The sequence below is a fragment of the Nilaparvata lugens genome, unplaced genomic scaffold (genome assembly GCF_014356525.2).
Source record: "Nilaparvata lugens isolate BPH unplaced genomic scaffold, ASM1435652v1 scaffold4176, whole genome shotgun sequence".
In the NCBI taxonomy this organism is placed as follows: domain Eukaryota; kingdom Metazoa; phylum Arthropoda; class Insecta; order Hemiptera; family Delphacidae; genus Nilaparvata; species Nilaparvata lugens.
The window spans coordinates 1-21,835 of NW_024090558.1; the positions used below are offsets into that span (position 1 = coordinate 1).

Below are 21,835 nucleotides of genomic sequence, written 5' to 3' on the forward strand. Positions count from 1 at the left end.
TTTATAGCCTACAAACGATTCAACAACGGTGCGGAGTTTGAAAGGCTTCACCTTAAAAACATATATTTCTCAATGATAAACTATTAAATTTTCATAATAAATTGAGTTTCAATATTTTGCTTATTGATTGTATTTTCAAATTTTAAAAAACAATCTTGCAGAGCTGTTAAAGTATAGCACTATCTGCTCTGCTAAATAACAGACAAGGATAGTGAATCAATGTTAATCAGTTGCTGACTTTGTAAAGTGAATCTCAGTATAATACCTGTAATATTTACTAATCTACTTAATTCAGCCATGATTGAATTTAAATGCTGGTTAAATGTTACGAGAGCAATGGATGAAATGAGTGGATGAGACACGTCTCTATCAGCAGTTAATCTCGGTTAAATCTAATAAACCTTAACACGTACAACCTTTATGATAATATTCTTATGACATTGATGTAGGTGTCAATGGTATAGAATGAATACAAATGTTTAACACACCAGTTCTTAACAGTCAAACGAATATCACATAATAGAAATTTATAAAAAACAATTTCCTTGCCATCAATTGGTAGTGTAGTTTAGGCTATTATAGTATCCTTTGAGTAAGAATCTCAATATTATTCAACAATATTTGAATATTTGAGGCCTTTCTCTTAGGCCTCGGCCATGCAGAGAGCGATGTGTGATCCTATGTTTTTCCATATCTATAAAGCACTGATATCTCATCCTAATAAATTCTGCCCTCAGATATTTCTGTATGTGGCCGCACCGTTATATAGTTTCAAATAAAAGTTTTTTTCAGTATTGGCCAAGGTACTAGTGAACTAATACTATAATAAATGGTATAAACTTTTTAAATATTTTTCTCAATCGAGTTTTCTTCAGTTCCTAAAATGAGGATATTTATAGCCTCAGCTTTCTATAGGATTGATAAATATATACTAATAGCATAAATCATAATAAATGGTCAGAAATGTCATGAGAATGTTTCATTACAGGAGCAAAGGATACTCCAATATGTGGCTCTGGAAGTAAGAATTGTACAGGATATGCCTATGGTGAGAATAATATCAGTAGATCTACATTATGCATGCATTATTTTATCATTATTAATTTATTTTTATAATTGCATCATTTTATTTCTGCCATCAGTCATAACAGTCTATTGAATCAAAATATTTTACAATAATACAAAACGGCTACCGGTACCTTTTCTCTTTATATTTTTATAAGCATCGAAATAGTAAAATAACTCTTCATTTGTAATTAGCTACTTATTTGAATCTACCCGTTTTACTGGCTAACTCTGTATTAATTTTATTAAATTAAATGATGAAGGAAAGAATGCGCTTATACATGTCCGATAGGGAATTCACGAATGACGCATCATCACGTCAGATTAACTTGAAATTTTGTATAATCATAGATTATTAATTTATCGAGAATGATTATAGACCTATATTAAATTCTACAAAATTTCAGTAGGTTAATACCTGATAGTCAATTTTAACAAAAGTATAATTTGTGGATTTAAATTAAATTTTTAATATTTCTTGTGATTGTGAAGGAAGATTTTTGTTTGGATTTGTATTTTAAAATTAATTAATCTGATAAATTCAAAATTATTATACATACATTTTTGGACTCAAAAAAATGTGTGAACTAAGTTATCATTTGCATAACCTCTAGACTGTGTATTCAAAGTTAAGGTTTAAAGCAGTGTTGGGCGAATTCCTGTTGTTTTTACCTGCATTGTATCTATAGTCTATGAATAAATGAATAAAAATGAATAGTATACTGAATAACTGAATAATTAAATATTTAAAACTTTAATTTCATTTATTCTTGTATCTCAAAAAGCGTATGTTTCGCATATTATTTTGAAATTTTCAGAGAACATGATTGATGAGGAGATCCAGGTGAATTTGAAGAGTGAGGTGGGTTCGACGTGCAATTGCTTGCAAGCGTGCACATCAATTGAATACGACGCTGAGACCTCGCAGGCGACTTATGATTGGGAGAAGCAAATGATGGCCTACCAAGAAAACATGTCCGATCCAGACCTTCTCAAGTGAGTGAGGAAATATCGATTTATTCTATTTGCCATGATACCATATACAATTTTCAAAATCTCTATGGCCAATTTTTATTGGAATTATATAATTACAGATATGCTTATACTCTAAAATGATAGCTAAGTATTATGAAACAATAACATTCTTCATATTTTATATGCAATAAGAAATATTTACTGTAGGCCTATTGTACACAGCACTCCTCACACAGCACATAAGTGTTTGTAGGTGAAGAGTATAATTCTATTTTACTTATTTTCCAATCACTTAATTGTTGATGGCGCATTATATAGCCGAAACATGTCACGATGAAATAATTTTGAAAATCGTACTCAAGAAAAAAAACAATTTACTATTTTTATTCATTCTTCTATTTCATTTATTTATTCTTCATTGTATGTAAATAGCTTATGTTTCTTAGATGAATACATTTTTTTCATTTCATTACTCGGAAAGCATAAAAAACATATTGGTCTGTTCCCTCACAAAGTGAATAGTACCTATTTTTATAATAGAAAATTAAACCTTTTACACCCGAAATCTTCATAATCTTCACACTCTTATAAATAAAAATCTGGTGTGGCGCACTCACACAACTTTCCTTGCCGTTTTGAAAATTGATCATCTGACGCTAGTGTGCACGCGCATCACAAGTCTACTTATAAACAAAGATCTGAGCCAGCTGGTGACAGGACAATAACGCTGGAGACATAGGAGGTCTGCTATCTCTTCATAGTGAATGATTTAATAGAATCAACAGTTGCCAACAGTTTGCAATTAGATAATCACATTTTATCGAATTTTGAGCTTATTTTCAATTTTAGGTGAAAATGTTATTGAACAATAATTGTAGAGATTCTCATGCTCAATCTTCTCTACTTGAAATTTTTTGTATCTCAAGCCTGATAATTTGGAATCTAAAATCAAACTTTGCATAGATGGGCGGACTCCTGAAATTTTCACAGATATAGGACTTGTGGCAGTTAATAGAACTTATCAATGACTATTCTAGGTATACATTTGATCAAATCAATGGAGCCGTTTTTGAGAAAATCATGAAAAACCCTGTTTTTGATAACATTTTCGCCATTTAAGCCGCCATCTTGAATTGCATTTGATCGAAATTGTTCGTATCGGATCCTTATAGGGGAAGGACCTCAAGTTCCAATTTCAAGTCATTCTGTTAATTGGGAGATGAATTTGGGATGTGAATTTGGAGATTGTACACAGACGCACATACACTCATACACACACACACACACACACACACACACACACACACAACACACACACACACACAACACACACACACACACCACACACACACACCACACACACACAACACACACACACACACACACACACCCACACACCACACACACACACACACACACACACACACACACACCACACACACACACACACACACACACACACACACACACACACACACACACACACACACACACACACACACACACACACACACACACACACACACACACACACACACACACACATACAGACCAATACCCAAAAACCACTTTTATGGACTCAGGGGACCTGGAAACGTATAGAAATTTAGAAATTGGGGTACCATATTTTTTTCGAAAAGCAATACTTTCCTTACCTATGGTAGTAGGGCAAGGAAAGTAAAAATAGATGTAATCATGTGAAATAATCCAATAATAATTATTATATTTCCTCACAAAGTAGAATTCATCATAGAAAAATGGAACCTATTAGTTGTGATCTTTATAATCTTTACACTTATAATAATAAAAATGTGATAGCCTAATGTGAAATCTGTATTATATTATTAAAGCTGCATCTTTGGCATGTATACATCCTCTTTTTATGACTCACACCAGCAATGTTTACCATACTGTAGTTCATTGCTTTTTAATTTTGTATCAAACTACATTTTTGTAAAATTTTATAATCAAAATATAACTTTCATCGCTCAACGTTTCTCTTTTCAGTTCAGTTTTTTCGCGATTGACAATCTATTACAAGGATGCTCAGTTCATAACAAGCCACCGTAGCGAGTTATACGGGTTGGCTGATTTTCTTGGTGAGTTTGACTTAGATTCAGGTCTACAGTATTTATATTATTTTTGACACTAAGGCCTGGTTGCACAAAAGCCTGTCAAATTTTAACCATGATTGAATGTTAGGAGAACCAATCAGGAAAGGCTTCTTCGGAAAAAAAGTATTCACTGATTGGTTTTTATAGCATTCGCGGTTGAAATTTGACAGCCGGTTGAATTTTAACCTTGATTAATTTCACGAGAACCAATCAGAGAAAGCGTTTTTGAAAAGACGGCTCATCTGATTGGTTCTCGTGCGGACTCATTCATGGTTAACATTTAACCGGCTGTTGTGCAACCGGCACATAGTGTTTCAGAGCAATATACTAGATTATTTACCAAATATTATTATAATATAATAATAATGATAATTGTTTTAATTGTTGTTGTTCTCCATGACAAAACGATTCATAATAAATCTGATGACGTTTAAAGCTTTGTTTCAAAGTATTTTGGAGATAGCTAGAATAGAAATAATATTTATTTAAAAAAACAAATTTAGACTAGTTTTTAGTCTAATAACCAACAAATTGAGAGAATAATCAGTAAATAAATGAGCAGTTTACAAGAAGATGGCTACGGTACAGTATTGTTGAAGTTATAAGACACTTCAATTCAAATTATTTTCAAAAATCAGTATTAACAGACTTTTTTCTATGTATTTCACACGACATGCAGTCAAATATTTGAGTAAATAATCAAATTCTTCCACTCACAGACTATTGTACTTTCGACCGTCTCGTGGTCAATAACAACAATAATCTTTAATCAAAGTATCTTGTAACTAAGTGTCTTTCTATAAATTTAACAGAGTTATTATTTTTAAAAATACAATAAGCTATTCCAAACTATATATCCATATAAACGTCTTTAGATTAATTTTAGATTTTCAAAGAAATCCTTTATTGGAGTGCCGGTGATGTTTTGAATTACTCTGTGAGGAATGAACAGTATTTTCTCTGAGAAATCAATTTCTTTAAAGATAATTCTACAATGTTACAGCAAGTCTACACCTACTTATAAGGGTCACAAAATAACATAATACCTACTGTACACTGTAAGTAGTGTCAGAAGTATAGCCCACTACTGGTGTTGAACTAAACATTTGAAAAGAAATTTATATAACAAGACTTCTCTGGATTCAGCGAATTACTGTGATGAGTTCACTTCAAACGGTCAACATTCGTTGAATAGGAATCGGCATGACCGTTCAAAATGAGTCTAATAGGACAGGATAAATAAGTTGAATTAATTTAATTCATTCATAATTTATGGTTATTTTTTCATGATTATTATAACAAACAGTCCTATTTTTTTATCACTCCTGATGACTGATATAGGAAATAATATGACGAACGAGTAGCCCAATACATGAGTAAAAACAGATATTGTAGATGCGTTGTTGATTTTTCCATAGAAGAAAAAATATCTATTTAAGAATCACTCATGAGCAAATCCACTTTTATCTTGTGATTAATGTCTTGCTGGGGTAAATACTATTTTATTCTGTGAGTGCTTGGCTATACTTTCAATGTATTATCTCGCCATAGCTTAACCAGGCGTTGCTTTACAAATAATAACTGTTTTATTTAAACTCAGTTTTAGAATTTGAACTCAGTTTTAGAAGTTGAACTCGCAGTTTTAGAAATTAAACTCAGTTTTAGAAGTTGATCTCGCATTTTTAGAAGTTAAACCAAGTTTTAGAAATTGAATTCAGTTTTGAAATTGACCTTTTTCAGCTGGCTGTGGTGGACTCCTTGGACTGACTAGCGGTTTCAGCATTCTAAGCCTTGTTGAAATAATCTATTACTTGACATTGAGACTTTGCAACAATTATTCTCAGGAGAAGGAAAATAAGCGAAATGATACTGAAAATGACAAGTCAGATAAAGCAAAAGTGTAAATTTCTATTCAAATATATTGTAGTCTAATATTCAAATTGTTATAAATAAAGTGTAGAAAGAAAATAAGCGTAATGATACTGAAAATGAAAAGTCAAATGAAGTGAAAGTGTAAATTTCTATTCAAATATATTGTAGTCTTATATTCAAATTGTTATAAATAAATAGTGTAGAAAGAAACGTAATGATACTGAAAATGACAAGTCAGATAAAGCAAAAGTGTAAATTTCTATTCAAATATATTGTAGTCTAATATTCAAATTGTTATAAATAAAGTGTAGAAAGAAAATAAGCGTAATGATATGGTACTGAAAATGACAAGTCAAATAAACTGAGAGTATACATTTTTATTCTAATATTGTGTAGGACTGTATAGGTACTCCAATATTCAAACTATTATAAATATATCATTAAAAAGTTGCATTTTAACAGTAAACAAATGCAATAGTTCAAGCGAGTGTCAATATTTCTTAGCAAGGTCTATATAGGGTATAGACCAAGGTATATATAGTAAGATTTACTTGAAAACGTCAGCATGGTTAATATAGTACGCATTGAGAGGAATTATGAAAGTGGATATACTGTATCACCATAAAGATAGTTTTCTTCTTGCTTAAGTGAGATTTTTATCTTATCAGATATAATTATCTTTACATTTTTGTGTATGGTAACAGAATTAAATTGAATTGAATTGGTATGACAATTATCTTATTCTTATTTTTGGGCATATTTTTTCATTCATAAATCAATATTTCTTCTATCTCATTTGTTTTCCAGAATAATTTATCCATTTCATTATGCATAATTATGAAGTCCATTTCAAATGCTCTATAAATATTTATTGTGCATTTTTCCTGCGCTCAGGTTGAACCTTTGCAGGGATTTTTTCTTCTTAATGTGTCTTGTAAATTGTCATATAAGGATTAGGTTGGACAAGTTTTGTGAAAGTGTTGTATTTTATACTGTAAATTTGTTTTTTGAAGGATAAATGATTTTGATTTTGATAATCATTTGAGTTACAAATATGATTTTATATCAACATAATACAATGGCTATGGATTTATAGATGGAATAAATAGATTTTTCTTTCCCAAAGGCCCAATCTCTATTAATCGTTTTAATAATAATTATTAATTTTTACATTCAACATTTTTTACTATTATTATTTCTATGTAATACATAATAATTCATAAGTCTAATAAGTTAATGCTTATAGTTTCATTATGTGCTAAGTTTTATTATATAAAATTATAAAAATATTCTTTTTCATTATGTAGCATACTATTTATCTACTACCTATTGTTTTATTTCATTCGTATTTCTGTGAAATAAAACATATTCTATCATATACTGTACATAAATATATTCTATTCAATTTATTATATTGATTCTTTGATTGTATAAATTTGATTGAGCAATCTCATAATCGAACAAGAATAAAAAATAGATTATTGAAATTTATGCAATGTTCTTCTTGAAAAATGAAACATTCTATTCCCATATTTTATAGCGTCTTTTTACTTTCCTGGTCCCACCAACTACCATAGGTAAGGAGAGTATTGCACTTTACTGTAGGCCTACTCCAAATTCAAGTTTTATACCGGAACGTTTCAAAGGTCCGTTGAGTCCAAAAACATGATTATTTTTACCCAGCCGTTCCAATTTCCATAAGACTTTTTTCGTGCGGTTGACTAATAGTGCCGTGCTTTTTAATAATTATTTATGTAAACGGAGGCCATTTCCTAAATGTTACACTGCATATGACCCATATAATAATGAAAATGTAAGAAACAGAACATCATTAGATAAAATTTTCAATACCTACCTAATTTACTCCATTTCTATTTCTCAATTGCTGCACAGTGTCTTCCTGAACACTCTTTATATGGATTAAAATACGGTTTAGGATAAATTTTCTATTTTTTTGAACAAAATTACTTATAAAAACTTACAAAATTTTCCTGTTTTCAATAAATGATTCAAATATTATTTGAATCATTGAGTGTTCCAAGTTTTGATTCTTCACTTACTTACTGTTCTCATATTTTCACTAGGAAATCAAATTGAGTGAATCAAATGGGTGATTCTGATACAGTATTTTGTGGACATAACATGTTGTGAAAAACATGTCTCTAGCTGTAGAGGAGAAAATTGTGCACCTGGGAAAGGATGAAGCTATCTCCTTTATCGAATGATAGACAAGGATAGCATCACTAAGATTCAATTTCCAGCCTCCTGCCGCCCAAGAAATTTATGGACGCAGTCTGCCTCAACCCACCAGGCTGTGGGCACTATATTGAGGTCCACGTTATAATGGCAGTAGAGAAAGATAGGAGAACGTTTCCGGTCCTCTGTCTTGTCAATATCTTCCATAAACGTTAGCTGACAGGATTATTGATTCAATATTGAATGTTCATTCTCGTTTAAAATAATCAATTATATTTTATTAAGCGAAAAATTGAATTTTCAATAATTTCACTATGAATTTCCATAATTAAGATTAAATATTTTGTTAATTAATGATTGATTCTATATTGTTGAAATACGTTCAGGCAACAGAGAAAAGCATAATAGAGATGGGGCTATATGCTTTGTTGATTGATAGACAAGGATAGCATTACCATTGCTCATCAAACACTACCATTATAACGTGGACCTCACCATAGTAACACTTATTTATGGAGTTATGATTCTGCTTTCAGAGATGTTGACCATCGGTCAACTTTAACGACGCAGAATCAACTTTACGAAAAGGCGCATCCTGATCAATGCCATTGTAATCGTAGCTCAAGACGTGTCGAAGCAATTGCTATAGATCCACAAGGCATAAATCACAAATGAAAAACATTTTGTAGAAACAATAAATCACTTATTTTATTTCAAACATTGATTAAAAGTTTGTAATTGCTAAGTTTCCACATGGAAAACAATTTGTATCAAGTATAGAGTATGAGCTTGGAAATAATCCATGATAAAGAGGTTATCTTTGTAAAGAATAAAATGTTTTGACAATGTGACTGTAGACGTGGTGAGTAGGTTAGGTTATTTAATTTTCCTACAATCTTCTTTACTATAAATATAATAGATCGTTTTCTCTTAGATTTCATTTATTTGCTATGTCCTCTTGGATTTCAATGAACCGTCAAAATTGCCGACAATCTTGACTACTGAATCATTATCTCATTTATTTTAACCTTTAAAATTAGAATTTATTGATATCTTGTTACTTTTTATTTTAAATTTATCATGAAAATGTATTTTTACTAAATATTGTAAAAATTTCAACTTTAATCATTTCAAGTGACCTTTTGTTTAGGCCCTTGTGCTTTGCTCTTCAAACTTTGAACTACCTACTTTATAGTTTTTCTGCTGCATACTATCTAGATTTATCAAAAATTAATCTTGCCTGTTTGACTGTTAAACTAGGATGGAAATTTGGATATTTGTTAAATTTATTTAGGATTCACTTTACTTTGAGTGAAGCAGTAATCACTTATTAGAAAGAGATTAAAATATCAATAAAGTGGCGAACCAGTAAAATTTATTTCAATTATCAGTTAGTCAACTAGTTAAGTTTACTAAGTTGTTATATACGTTTAGTTATTTCAGTTTGATGTCTAGTAGCCTATCAGAGATCCAGTTTTATTTTTAATTTCAATAGTATTAATTCTGAAATTTGATACAATCAATATTTTCAAAACGATAGTACTGGTACACTCAGATTAAAGTATCCACGTTATTATTCTTAGACAACGGCATACAACGGCATAGATTTATTTTGAACTAATCTACTAAGGTAGCCTACTTTAAAAAAAATATTATGGAAAGAGTTGCACAAAAACTTGATATTGGAAAGCCATCCTAATGGTTTTATTTATTTATTCGATACAAACATACTAAAGGCTCACAGACAAATTTCAGTACGACCCTTAATGACATGTCTGATAACAGTACCTTTTTAAAAGGTGTATTTAAAGGTGTTATTAATTAAGAATTATATAAAGAGCTAAAACACACATTCTACATTTCTATGATGCAATAACTTAATATTTTGTGAAATTGTTTGACAAAATTTGAAAGTACAATTGAAACAAGTTGTGGATTGCATGTAGCTGCTCACACTGAACAAAACCAGCAAGTGCAAGCGTTCAGTGTGAGTGTTCCTAGGACCAGACCATATTAGGAGTTTTTTCAAGCGTTTTAATAGAACAGGGAGCTCTCCGACGGGCTGATTGTGTTGGGGCCTGAACAAACGCTTAATGTGGTCTTGCCCTCATATATCTCTTTAGAGATTTTTCTCTTCTGCACGTTTGGTCATGCATAACCTAGCTTGCGCTTGCACATATACACATTCAATGTGATCAAACCCTCAGTTTTCTCGGCTACCTAGCCGGCCTAGCAAAATATTGTACCTCTGAGTCTTGAAAAAGTTGATAATTCAGTTTTGCGGGGAAATAAAAGCGTATAATTATAATGTATAATTTTGAAGAAACAGTTGTGTCCTATACATACAAAAATATCAGTGCATTCTGGAGATTGGTCATCTATTCATGTGTAGGCCCAATTAAAAAAAAAATAAATACAAGTATAGAATAGCCTGAGTATCCTATTAGCTTTTTCACAACACTAGTAGATAAAGAACTTCATATGAATGAATGAATGAATTTTATTTGCCAAAACAAAATACAAAAAAGCTTTACAAAAAATAAATATAAGTATATGCTACTGCACTTAAACCAAGATACATACATTTATTTAATTAGATATAATAACGAAATGATATCTTTTATATTATAAATAATAGTTATAAAATGAAGATTTAATTTATGTTCATATGCATAGGCCTAAGTACAGTAGGTGAGGCACAAACACCGGCAAAAGGAAGATTCCTTGTACGCCAGTGTGAGTCGTAAATCAGCTTAATCAGGGATGTAATATAAACTTGAATTTAACGTATGACATGTTCGAAAATGTAATTTGTAATATTATGTATATTATACACATTCATATTGTACTTATTTCCAATTATTGCTGTTTTAGTGGTTAATAAATAATATCGTGTGACATGGCTGGCTCAGGTATGGTGTCAGAGTTTTCAGGCCAATTTCTCCTGATCAATTTCAGGGCCTCTGACATGACTAAACGACTATTTGTAGGCAGCCAGGATTGACGTAATTAACGTGTCCATCCGAACCACTGGAGTGGCCCGAGAAAAATATCTTGTACTTGATAATGAATGAGGTAGGATGCACATTTACAATACTATGATAATGATTTTTGTGTAATTTGTCTTTTTCAGAATTGATATCGCAAGGATCAATGATCACCGAGACCAGGATAGCATTTTATGTAGCAGCTGATTTTTGACAAAGGTTTTGTACAACCTGCACAATGATCCAACATCAACTCGTTGATGAGGTATGTACCTGTTCATATTTGACATAACATTCGATTTCTACTTAATTTTCAACTGCTGGGGCACGTTTAATAAAATTCACATAGTATTCACCTATGAAGTATAACGGAGCTGTAACTCTGAATCTACTAGTGAAACTAGACATATGGGCTAGTTCAACTAGCCTAGTTGCATATTGACACGTGAAGCGAGTCTGCTAGACGAATTAATATCACATTATCGTGTCACGTCGCGTCTCGATATGGGGCTAGCCTTACATCCCATCTTGTGGTGCAGTTATAATAACAATAATAAAGCTAAATTTACATTCTTGAAAGAAAAAAAGCATCTCTTATGAGCTATATGTGGCTGGCAACGAGTACAATATTTCACAGTAATTTACAATATCGGAAACCGAGCTTCGCTCTGGAGTACAAAAGCATGAAAAAATTATTACGAAAGAAGAAATTATAATAACATTCATACAGAAATGCCTAATCACAGTAAATTGAGATTAATTCTCAGAGGAATGCAAAAAATTTCCCTCACAAAGGCCCAGTTGCAAAAAAGCCGGTTAAATTTTAATCCTGATTAACTTCACGTGAACCAAATTAGAGAAGACCATTTCAAAAAGATGGATCTACTAGAATTAATCAGGATTGAAAATAACCCGGCTTTTTTGCAACCGGCACTAAGTACCTGATTGAATGATTACAAAAGTTTTTAACAGCTGTGTCATAATTTTGACACAGTTTCACATACATGAACTCGCTTACTCACTTCCATCACCATCAGACGACGAAATAATTAGTAACAGCTGTTTTTCCAAGGATGAATAATAATTATCATTTTAATGTCCTTCAGCGAGTTTTTCCAGGGATGAGACCTAGTGGAATCGAATTTACTAGGTATTATGAACCTACTATGCTCTGAATTTCGTGAGAATCGTTAGAGCCGTTTTCGAGATTCGGTGAAATACAAACATCTAAACAGAAGTTGCTTGTTTAATAGTATAGTATAGGATTATAAAATTTCTCAGATTCAGAGTCTTCCCCTGTCTCTAGTTTCGATCAGCCACAAATCTTCAATTCGTTGCAAAATTTCATCCCTCCACCGGAGTGATGGGCGTCCCCTCCCTTCCTCTGGTCCTCTCCCGTGGTATCCATTCCGTGCCTGCCCCCGCCCATCCTTGCCACAAGTCCGGCCCATCTCCATTTGATTAGATGAGCTTCCCGGTGCAGATACTTCACATTTATCATTTTCAAAATTTCCGTGTTCCTCACTCTCTGTCGCAGTCGAAGTCCTAGAATACTTCCTGACATTTTTGTCTGAGTTATCACCAATCTTGGAAAAAGTTGGCAGAGCCGTCTGCCGTGGCTGGTCACGCTTTGTAACGCTCCGTAAATACTTTGTTTTTGAGCCGGTATTTCAGTGTTCTGTGAGTTTTGACTTGTGTCTTTCTGTTGCTTTGAGCCTCCTTTTTGTTGTGGTGAATCTGAATCGTAAGTAGTTGCAGTGAATAACTTATAATCGTCATTTAAATGTGACTAAATTTCGAGTGAATTGACATTCTCTTCATTTTACTTCAGTGAGGATCGGCACTTATCAGGAGCTTCCGATATTGTTTCCTGCCTTGTTCGCTCTCTGGGCACTTTCTCTCTCCTATTCTCCTGCCTTCCTCTCGTATAGTTTTATCTGGCCAATGAAAGCGGTTGATCATAGCTCGGAGGGCTGATAAGGTGATAATCGAAAGAGGCGATGTAAACTACAGCTTTGGCGCCAATAATTCAAAACCTTGTAAACTTTTTAAATTGTAATATACTTCTTGTCTCAATATTGAAAACACTGTTGCTTACCTTTTTCCGGTTTCGAAATGGCCTCAGAACTAAAAACATACAGAACAACTAAGGATAATCTGGCAGTGTACTATAAAAGCTATTGCTTTAGAAAAGGTCATACTCTTGTAAGTGGAGACATTAGTTGGCGGTGTTGCACACCTGGATGCCTTGCAACCATTACTACCTCGTCTAAAATTGATTGTGTAAAACATTACATTGATAATCATAAACAACACGAGAAACATCAAACTCCAGATAATCTTTCAAGTCCGAAAATGAAGCGTTTGTTTGCTAATATCAAGAAGCCATCAAATAGGGCATCACTGGATTCTGTCTTAGGTTCATTAAGGAGGCCAGTTTGTTTTGATTCAGTCTCTCAAACTGATGAGACAGTCCTCAAGTCCAAGGATGAATTGATAAACAAAATTCAACAGTTGACTGAGAATCAGTCAGCACTCGTTCAAAAAATACAGGATCTCACCCTTCAACTAGAGGATCGGAAAGTGACTAAGTCTCCTTACAGTGTATCATCGGTTAACACAGCTATAAATACAGAGCATCTTGTGAATTCATGTGAGATTTGTTGCAATAAAAATGAGATTGACAGGTCTCTCAAGGAAGAAAATGACTCCTTATCAAATAAAATATCGCACATGGCTGTCTCGATTGAGGCTTTGGAGGCGGACAACGTTGCCTTAAGAGGGGAATTGCTCACATATCGTAATCAGTCTGACAAATGGAGGTCGCTGTATGATAATATGTGCGCTAGGTACAATGAGTTTAATGTGACTGCAACGGGTGATGGGAATAAGGAGAAGATGGCATCTTGTGCGGTTGGCATCAGTGACTCGGCACCACCTGCCTACAAGTTGGCGCTGAATTCAAAACGGCGGATAAATACTGGTGGCGGGATTAAATTATTTGCTGATAGTCAGGGTAGAAGAATGGTCGAACTGATAGCAGAGAAAACTATTGACAAAGTAACTAGTACAATGAAACCTGGGGCTCACTTGTGTTCGGTCATGGCTGAGTGTGACAATGATTGTAAATCTATGACTGCACGTGATTTGATTGTGTTATTTGGTGGTACAAATGATTTTTCAGCTGACTGTCATGCAGACTACCTCGGCACTATTGAGGCTCAATTAGAGAAATTGACGCATACTCATGTTTTCCTAGTAAATGTACCGTGCCGTTATGATCTTTCACTGTCTGCACCCATCAATCAGGCGATATCTGATGCTAATGAAAAACTGAAGAAGATAGTCAGTCGTTTCAACAACGTGAAGCTGTTCGACGTGCATGGACTGGGTAGACGTTTCTACACACGACACGGCTTACATATCAACTTCATTGGAAAACGCATCATAGCTGACTGTATCTTGCGGTACCGAAAGAGCTATCTAGACGTGGAACCTCATGGTGGCAGCACAAACACCAAATTCTCAGCACATTCAACATCTCTACTAGCCGCTGTGGACTCTACTCCTTCGTACTCTGACGTGGTGGGCTCACCAGTTAACTGCACAATGGAGGACACCAGGAGTGACGGAAGCAACATTTCAGCAGCGGATTTAAACTTGTAAACAACGACAAGGCTCAAAACAGAGCTCCTTTTTATAAAGGTGACATAAACATTTTCCTGCTCAATATAAGATCTCTTCGAGGTAAGCTTGGTCAGTTGGAGGCAGTTCTTGGCTCAAAACCTGCTGACATAGTGTGTCTAAATGAACATTGGTTGTGTAAAGAAGAAGTTGATTATTATGTACCTGACAGTTTTGTATTAGCCAGTTTTTATGCGAGACGAACATCTTATGGTGGATCATCAATTTTTGTTAAAACAGGAATCTCTTTTAAGTGTATTGACGTATCAAACTTTTGTCAGGATAGTGTTTGTGAAGCATCGGCTATTAGGTTGACGAAGTCCAATCTTATAATTCTATGTATTTATCGTTCACCACAGGCTAATTTCAGAGTTTTTGTTGAGAGTCTTGAGAACCTTCTTGTTCATATCAATGACAAGTACCTGAGAAAGAACGATTGGCTGGCTGTGGCTGGGGATCTAAATGTGAATCTTTTGGATGCGAAGAGTAGAGAAACTTTAGAGCTGCTGGGTGTTTTAAGATCATTTGATCTTTACAGTTCTAACAAAGCTCCAACTCGTTTCAATGCCTGCCTGGACAGCATTCATTTGAACATTTCTTCTGAGTATTTACATGTCTCTATTCTGCCGCAAGATATCATTTCTGATCATGCAGGTGTCTGGCTTAATATAAGTAAGGTTGTAACAGAGAGAGATAGGTCTTCCAAGAAAAGTAGAGGAAAATATGTAAGGCTAATAAATGAAGAAAAAATAAAAGATTTCAATCAGTGTCTATCACAGATTGACTGGTCTGGACTTTACAGCATTGTGGATGTGAATTTCTCCTCCTCACTGTTTGTAAGTGTATTATCTTTTCTATTCAATGAAATATGTCCACTTACTTATAAAATATTTAAAAAACAAAATTCCAGACCTAACTCTTGTTCAAAAAGTTGGTTCACCAGTGAATTGAAATCGATGCGATTCTATCTACTCCTTCTGTATGATAAATGGAAATGTACGGAGGATTTAGAAGACAAACTAAGATATTTAAATTACAAAAAAGAGTACAATAGAGAGATAGATAGGTCTAAGAGATCAGCAAATGACGAACTCATCAAAATGGCAAAAAATAAATGTAAAATGGCTTGGAAAATTGTCAGAAAAGAATCTGGAACTTCCAAGCCGTTTACAGAAATTCAAATAGCCCCCAACGTTCTCAATAATTATTTTGTAAATGTCTCGAAAACAATAAAATCTTCTGATAGTAATTCTAGCTTGCAAAATGGTGTGGTGCAGCACTCTGCCTTGTTGGTGAACTTTAATAGATCTATTCCTGTCGCCGGTTTCAAATGGAAGTCAGTCAATTGTAGAATGGTTCGACAAGTTATTGTCAATTTCAATCTCTCAAGAAGCGAGGATATTTTTGGACTCTCCAACAAAATTATAAAAACAGTCTCTGACAGCTTGATTGATCCAATGACTTTCCTTATTAACAGAGTGCTCGATGATGGTATTTTTCCTGATTGTTTCAAATTCACAAATGTTATACCAATTTTCAAGAAGGGAGACTCAAGTAAGCCTGAAAACTTTAGACCCATTGCTATTGTCCCTATCATTGGAAAAGTAATTGAATCATGTTTAGTCTTGCAGTTGTATGAATATTTCATAAATAATGAGTTACTGTATGAAAATCAGCACGGCTTCCGTCCCGAACATAGCACTGTAATGGCTATTGAGACTATTGTTGAATTTATTCTTCACAGCTTTGAAAGTAGAAACATAGTAGCAGCTAACTTAATTGACCTTACGAAAGCTTTTGATTGCCTACCTTTTGATATCTTGTATGATAAGCTCTTTTTCTATGGTATTAGAGGAACTGAACTCAAACTAATTAAGTCATATCTGTCAAACCGAAAACAGAGGGTAGTTGTTGCTAATGAGTGCTCAAATTTTGAGGATGTTGTTGCTGGCGTCCCACAAGGTTCTGTTTTGGGCCCTTTCCTGTATTTAATTTTTGTTAACGACCTTTATTGTAATATTCCAACATTGTCTGTTCTCTACGCCGATGATACATCTTTAATCTGCTCCGACTCGAACTATGATGATGTTAGATATAAGTTGTCAGAGGCTCTTGCCTCTGCTAAATCATGGTTTGAGTCTAATAATCTAATCATCAATGAGAGCAAAACTGAATGTATCTGCTTCTCTTTAAGGAATATCCCAGAAGACAATGATATTAAGCATCAGGTCAGAATGTTGGGTTTCACTTTGGAGAGAAGTTTGAGTTGGGAGCCTCACATCATAGAATTGTGTAAGAGACTCTCTCGTGTTGTCTTTCTACTTAGAAGACTTAAGTTATCATTGAACTCTGATTCTTTGGTACTTGCTTACTATGGACTTTTTCATTCCCTCATATCATATGGTATTCGCCTATGGGGTAATTCTTGCCATGCTTCAAAAGTTTTCATATGGCAAAAAAAGGCAATAAGAGTGTTAGACAACTTGAGAAACAGAGAGTCATGCAGAGAAAGCTTTCGAAGATTGAAAATATTGACATTCCCTTCAATTTTCATAATGAGTAGCTTGCTGCATGTCAAAACTAATTTAGAATCGTACTCATGTCAGGGAAACAAACATGAATACACAACCCGGCATAGAAATGATATTTCAATCCCACAGGTAAGGCTTTCTAAAACAAGGGACAGCCACCTATTTCAGCAGATAAAAATTTACAACAGTCTTTCCTCAGCTGTTAAGGAGCTGCCAAAAATGAAATTCAAGAAAGTTGTGAAGAATAAATTGATGGAGAGAGCATATTATTCATTGACTGAATACTTTGAATGTTCAATATAAGGGCTGCACCTCATTTTGGACTAAGTTGTGTACTGTAAGGTGTATCATCTATGTGAATACTGTTACTATCCTTGTCAATCTCCCTGTTAGCCTACTTGTATATACATACTCTGAGCTATTGTTATTCTTGTGTTATGTATTGTGTTATGTATCTTATTATGTACATTGTATTTTTTTGACGAGCTTATACATTGTAAAAAATGTCAGGCAGAATAAAGAATTTGAATTTGAATCTTCTGTCTAGTTTAGCTGTCAGTGTCCAAGTTTGAGTCCCGTACAACAGTGTTGGATTGACACATTTTCCGAGAGCGTCCACTTTCAATTCATTTGAGAAATCTCCTTTGAGTATTTTTCGTAGGATCCAATACTTCTTTTATTCCTTGTTTATTCTCAGCTCTATTTCCTTTCCTGTCTGATTCTCGAGTGAGTGAGCGAGTGCGTGTGTGAGAGTGAGACAAAATTATGCTTTAGCTGTTGAACTATTGCATTCAATCAGCTGATCTCATGAGAAATATTATAACGTTGTAAATTTTCTATGCTTTTGTACTCCAGAGTGAAGCTTGGTCCCCCGATATTGTTGATATTATTAGAATTTTTATGACATATAATAAATACAAAAATAATGAAACGTTATTTGATCAGCTACTTTAGCACATTTGAAATTTAGACAATATGAATGTCATCAGCTAAGCCTGTCGTCGTCAACGTCGGAAGTTTACGCACAAACGAAAACCCACCTTAATTTTTAGGGCCGGTTTCCGAGCTTGGGATTTAGCTAAGTTCTAGACTTTAAACAGCTGGAGTCAGAAACTTGGCTTTCCGAAACGGGGCGCAGTCCACGTTTTAAATAAATTTCGAAAAACTAGAAAATAAAATAAAGAGAAGATAGTTTAACGTTTCAGCAATATTTAATTATTTAGGAATGTTTCATTTCGTCAAAGAAAAACGTTTCCAATTAGGCTATAGAAATGAGAAAATGAAGATTATCATATAACTAGACTAAGTCCCGTTTCGGAAAGCCAGTTTTCTGACTCCAGCTGTTTAAAGTCTAGAACTTATCTAAATCCCAAGCTCGGAAACCGGTCCTTAATGTCGTTGAGTTGTGTGATACAACAATGTTGTAATTTTTAACAGTGTGAATTGGAATAAATCAAATGTGAATTGTTTTTGTGATTGTGCTAGTCGCCGCTGGTGCAAGCGGTGTTCGCGGGTGGCTGCGACGACGTGATGAGCCTGCTGGCGGACAAGGAGAACCCGAACGCGCGCGACTCGAGCGGCCGATGCGCGCTGCACGCGGCAGCCTGGAAGGGCGACCTGCGCGTCGCCGAACTGCTGCTGCAGAGCGACGCCACCCCCAGTCCCAAGGACAAGGAGTGGAACACGCCGCTGCACTGCGCCTGCGCCTGCAAGAACGAGGTACACAGAACACATACAGAAACGAAACTTCCTATCCAACCAATGTATTGCATAAGACGCCATCTTGAGAGGAATTAGATTTGCTGCTGATTTCAAATCATACTCCAACTGAACTTTTCTCAAAATACTATGAGGTCACATCAATTAAATCAATTTGAATTTATACATCCTGTAGCTTTGCCTATTGGCGGTGGGCCACTATAGTGAAGTCCACGTTATAATGGCAGTGTTTGTGATTGCTATCCTTGTCCATCATTCAATAAAGCGGATAGCGCTATCTCTTTCTCGCTTTGCTCTGTTGCCAGATCGTCTTTCAACAATGTAATAATTAATATTTGGAAATTATTTTTTCTTTCTTAATAAAATATAATTGATTATTTTGAACAAGAATGAACAGTTGATATTCCATCAATAAACCTGTACCAGCTACCGTCTATAGAAGGCATTGACAAGACAGAGGATCGGCAAAGTTGTTTTCCTATCTTTCCCCAATGCCTTATAACGTGGACTTCATTATAGACTACAATACTACCCGTTCAAAAACATCGAAAATTTATCTTTTCATAAGCAACAGATGCTCTTTTCTATCTTCTCAAAAGCAACGTGATGCATCCGAAAAGATACACAAGGAGCTTTAATGTATCTTTCCATAAGCAACAGATGCTCTTTTGTATCTTCTCAAAAGCAACGTGATGCATCCGAAAAGATACATAAGGAGCTTTAATGTATTTTTCCACAAGCAACAGATGCTCTTCTGTATCTTCTCAAAAGCAACCGAAAAGATACGCAAGGAGCTTTTTGGAGTTACGTCCTTTCAGCATAACACACCATATCAGCTGACATTCGTTCAACATGCTATTTCCATTGTTGGTGATACGTTGCAACTCTGTCATTCATGAACAATCTCTGTGTAGGGTTGCTTCCTCCATCTAGGGTCTCTGAAGCCTGATGTTTTTGCAAAGCGGTGAATATTACCCCGCGAACCATACGTTACCTATATTCCGTTTCAAAGTCACGGAGGCAAAGCTACGTGACGCGTACTCTAACTAATGTATTTCACTAGTGATCAACACGCTATCTTGAAAGGAATTAGATTTGCCGCTAATTTTAAATCACACTCAAAATACTATGAGATCACATAAATTAAATCAATTTGACTTGATATATTATATGTAAATCTGTTTAAAATTGAATCAATTCAACCAAAAAATAATGAATAAGAAATAAATAAATCATATGAAAATAAGCATATGAACTTATATTATCTAGTATCAAATTGTTTATTTTCGCGTTTAAACTTGAAAATGGCCAAAGTAGGCCGAAACTATTTGTTGAAATGTTTAAAATTTTAAATGTTAAACAAGTTTAGAATTTTTAAGTTTAAGTTTTAGAATGTTTTAAATAAAAAGGGTACTACATGTTTTCATATTGTTCTTATGTTAATATGCTTTATGTTGTGGGTGGTTGCCTACATAATATATGTTAATCTGCTTTATGTTGTGGTTGGTTACCTACATAATATGTTAATATGCTTTATGTTTGAAAGATGTTTATCATTTCTCACATTATATCACATAAGAGAAGTTCTTTTCTTGTTTGAACCAAATCCAACATTTATATTTTTTCATTAGGTTTATGAGGTTTTCAATTAGAAGATATGGTATATTATTATGATATATTAAGATATGAATAATATGATATATTATTACTTAGATTATGGTATTGTATATTTATAATAATATTACACTCTGTCCAACTTTTCTGTAATGTTTCACCTGTATATATTGTGCTTCCTTGTATTTTCCATTATCTTTTATGCATTACTAAGGTGTTTTGGTGTTGTTTATTTTCATGATAACATTGAGCTTTTGAAATTTGTTTTGGTTCTTAAGGAGGCTTCTGTCTGTTGTCATTATGAAACAATTTTTCTAAAACTATGGTAAACATAAAAATGGTTATATGTTGTGGTTGGTTGCAGGCAGTGGTGGAACTACTGTTAGAGCACAAGGCTGATGTGTCGGCGCGTGACAGATGCTGGCGCACACCGCTGCACGTTGCTGCAGCTAACAACGCAGTGGGCTGCGCCGAACTGCTGCTGCAACACATGGCCAACGTCAACGTCACCGACCGACAGGGCCACGCCAGTCTGCATCATGCCGCCTACAACGGACACCACGAGGTACTGTAGTCAACCGCACGAAAATAGTCCGATGGAAATTGGAACGGCCCATCTTCCCTCGCGTCCATAGACTTTGCCAAAGTATTATAATCTTAGACCAGTAATTGAATAGGCACGCCTCATTGTATATTCATACTGAAAGTCGATGAAGCCAACATCTACTGCCCCATCGTGACGTCATCGTAACTTAGACAACTTTTCTGTAGAGTTTGTTTACATTGTTTTCCATAGCAGATTGTGTGTATTTCAGCGGGAGTTTATCATTTTCATAAATAATAATCTACTTCCATCTGTAATAGAAACAATCTGAAAGTTTTCTATCCGATGCTGACGTCACGATGGGGCGATATGGCAGTAGATGTTGGCTTCAGAGGCTAGACTTCCCAGCGTGTCTATTCTATAACTGGTCTAAGATTATAATCAACGTTAGTAGACAGTAGGTTGAACACTCACAGATGTGTAAAATTCTAAGTGGTGGGAGGAAAGCCAGCTTGACGTCGCGTGTAGTAACGG

At 34.3% G+C, this 21,835-nt stretch overlaps 2 protein-coding genes across 2 annotated transcripts; both read left to right on the forward strand.

Moving 5' to 3' along the window:
- The first annotated feature begins 994 nt into the window (after positions 1 to 994).
- LOC111058088 (pickpocket protein 28) lies at positions 995 to 7,296 on the forward strand. The gene is made up of 4 exons (XM_039444303.1): positions 995 to 1,048; positions 1,884 to 2,061; positions 4,048 to 4,139; positions 5,895 to 7,296. Exons 2-4 carry the CDS (start codon positions 1,889 to 1,891, stop codon positions 6,056 to 6,058), a joined length of 429 nt encoding a protein of 142 aa, XP_039300237.1. The 5' UTR covers positions 995 to 1,048; positions 1,884 to 1,888; the 3' UTR covers positions 6,059 to 7,296.
- A 1,564-nt stretch (positions 7,297 to 8,860) lies between these two features.
- On the forward strand, positions 8,861 to 21,322 carry LOC111059648 (serine/threonine-protein phosphatase 6 regulatory ankyrin repeat subunit A; the record flags this gene model as incomplete). Its single annotated transcript, XM_039444301.1, is given in 4 exon segments — positions 8,861 to 9,084; positions 11,356 to 11,474; positions 18,910 to 19,143; positions 21,122 to 21,322. Coding segments are annotated over 3 exon segments (462 nt in total), but the record flags the coding sequence as incomplete, so codon positions are not given.
- Between the last annotated feature and the right edge of the window lie 513 nt (positions 21,323 to 21,835).

What these genes read in the sequence shown, in the direction of transcription:
- LOC111058088 (XM_039444303.1), top strand. Translation starts at nt 1,889, where the DNA reads ATGATTGATGAGGAGATCCAGGTGAATTTGAAGAGTGAGGTGGGTTCG. An exon ending in TCCGATCCAGACCTTCTCAA is followed by an intron (nt 2,062 to 4,047) that starts GTGAGTGAGGAA and finishes TTCTCTTTTCAG; the next exon opens with TTCAGTTTTTTCGCGATTGA. An exon ending in CGGGTTGGCTGATTTTCTTG is followed by an intron (nt 4,140 to 5,894) that starts GTGAGTTTGACT and finishes GACCTTTTTCAG; the next exon opens with CTGGCTGTGGTGGACTCCTT.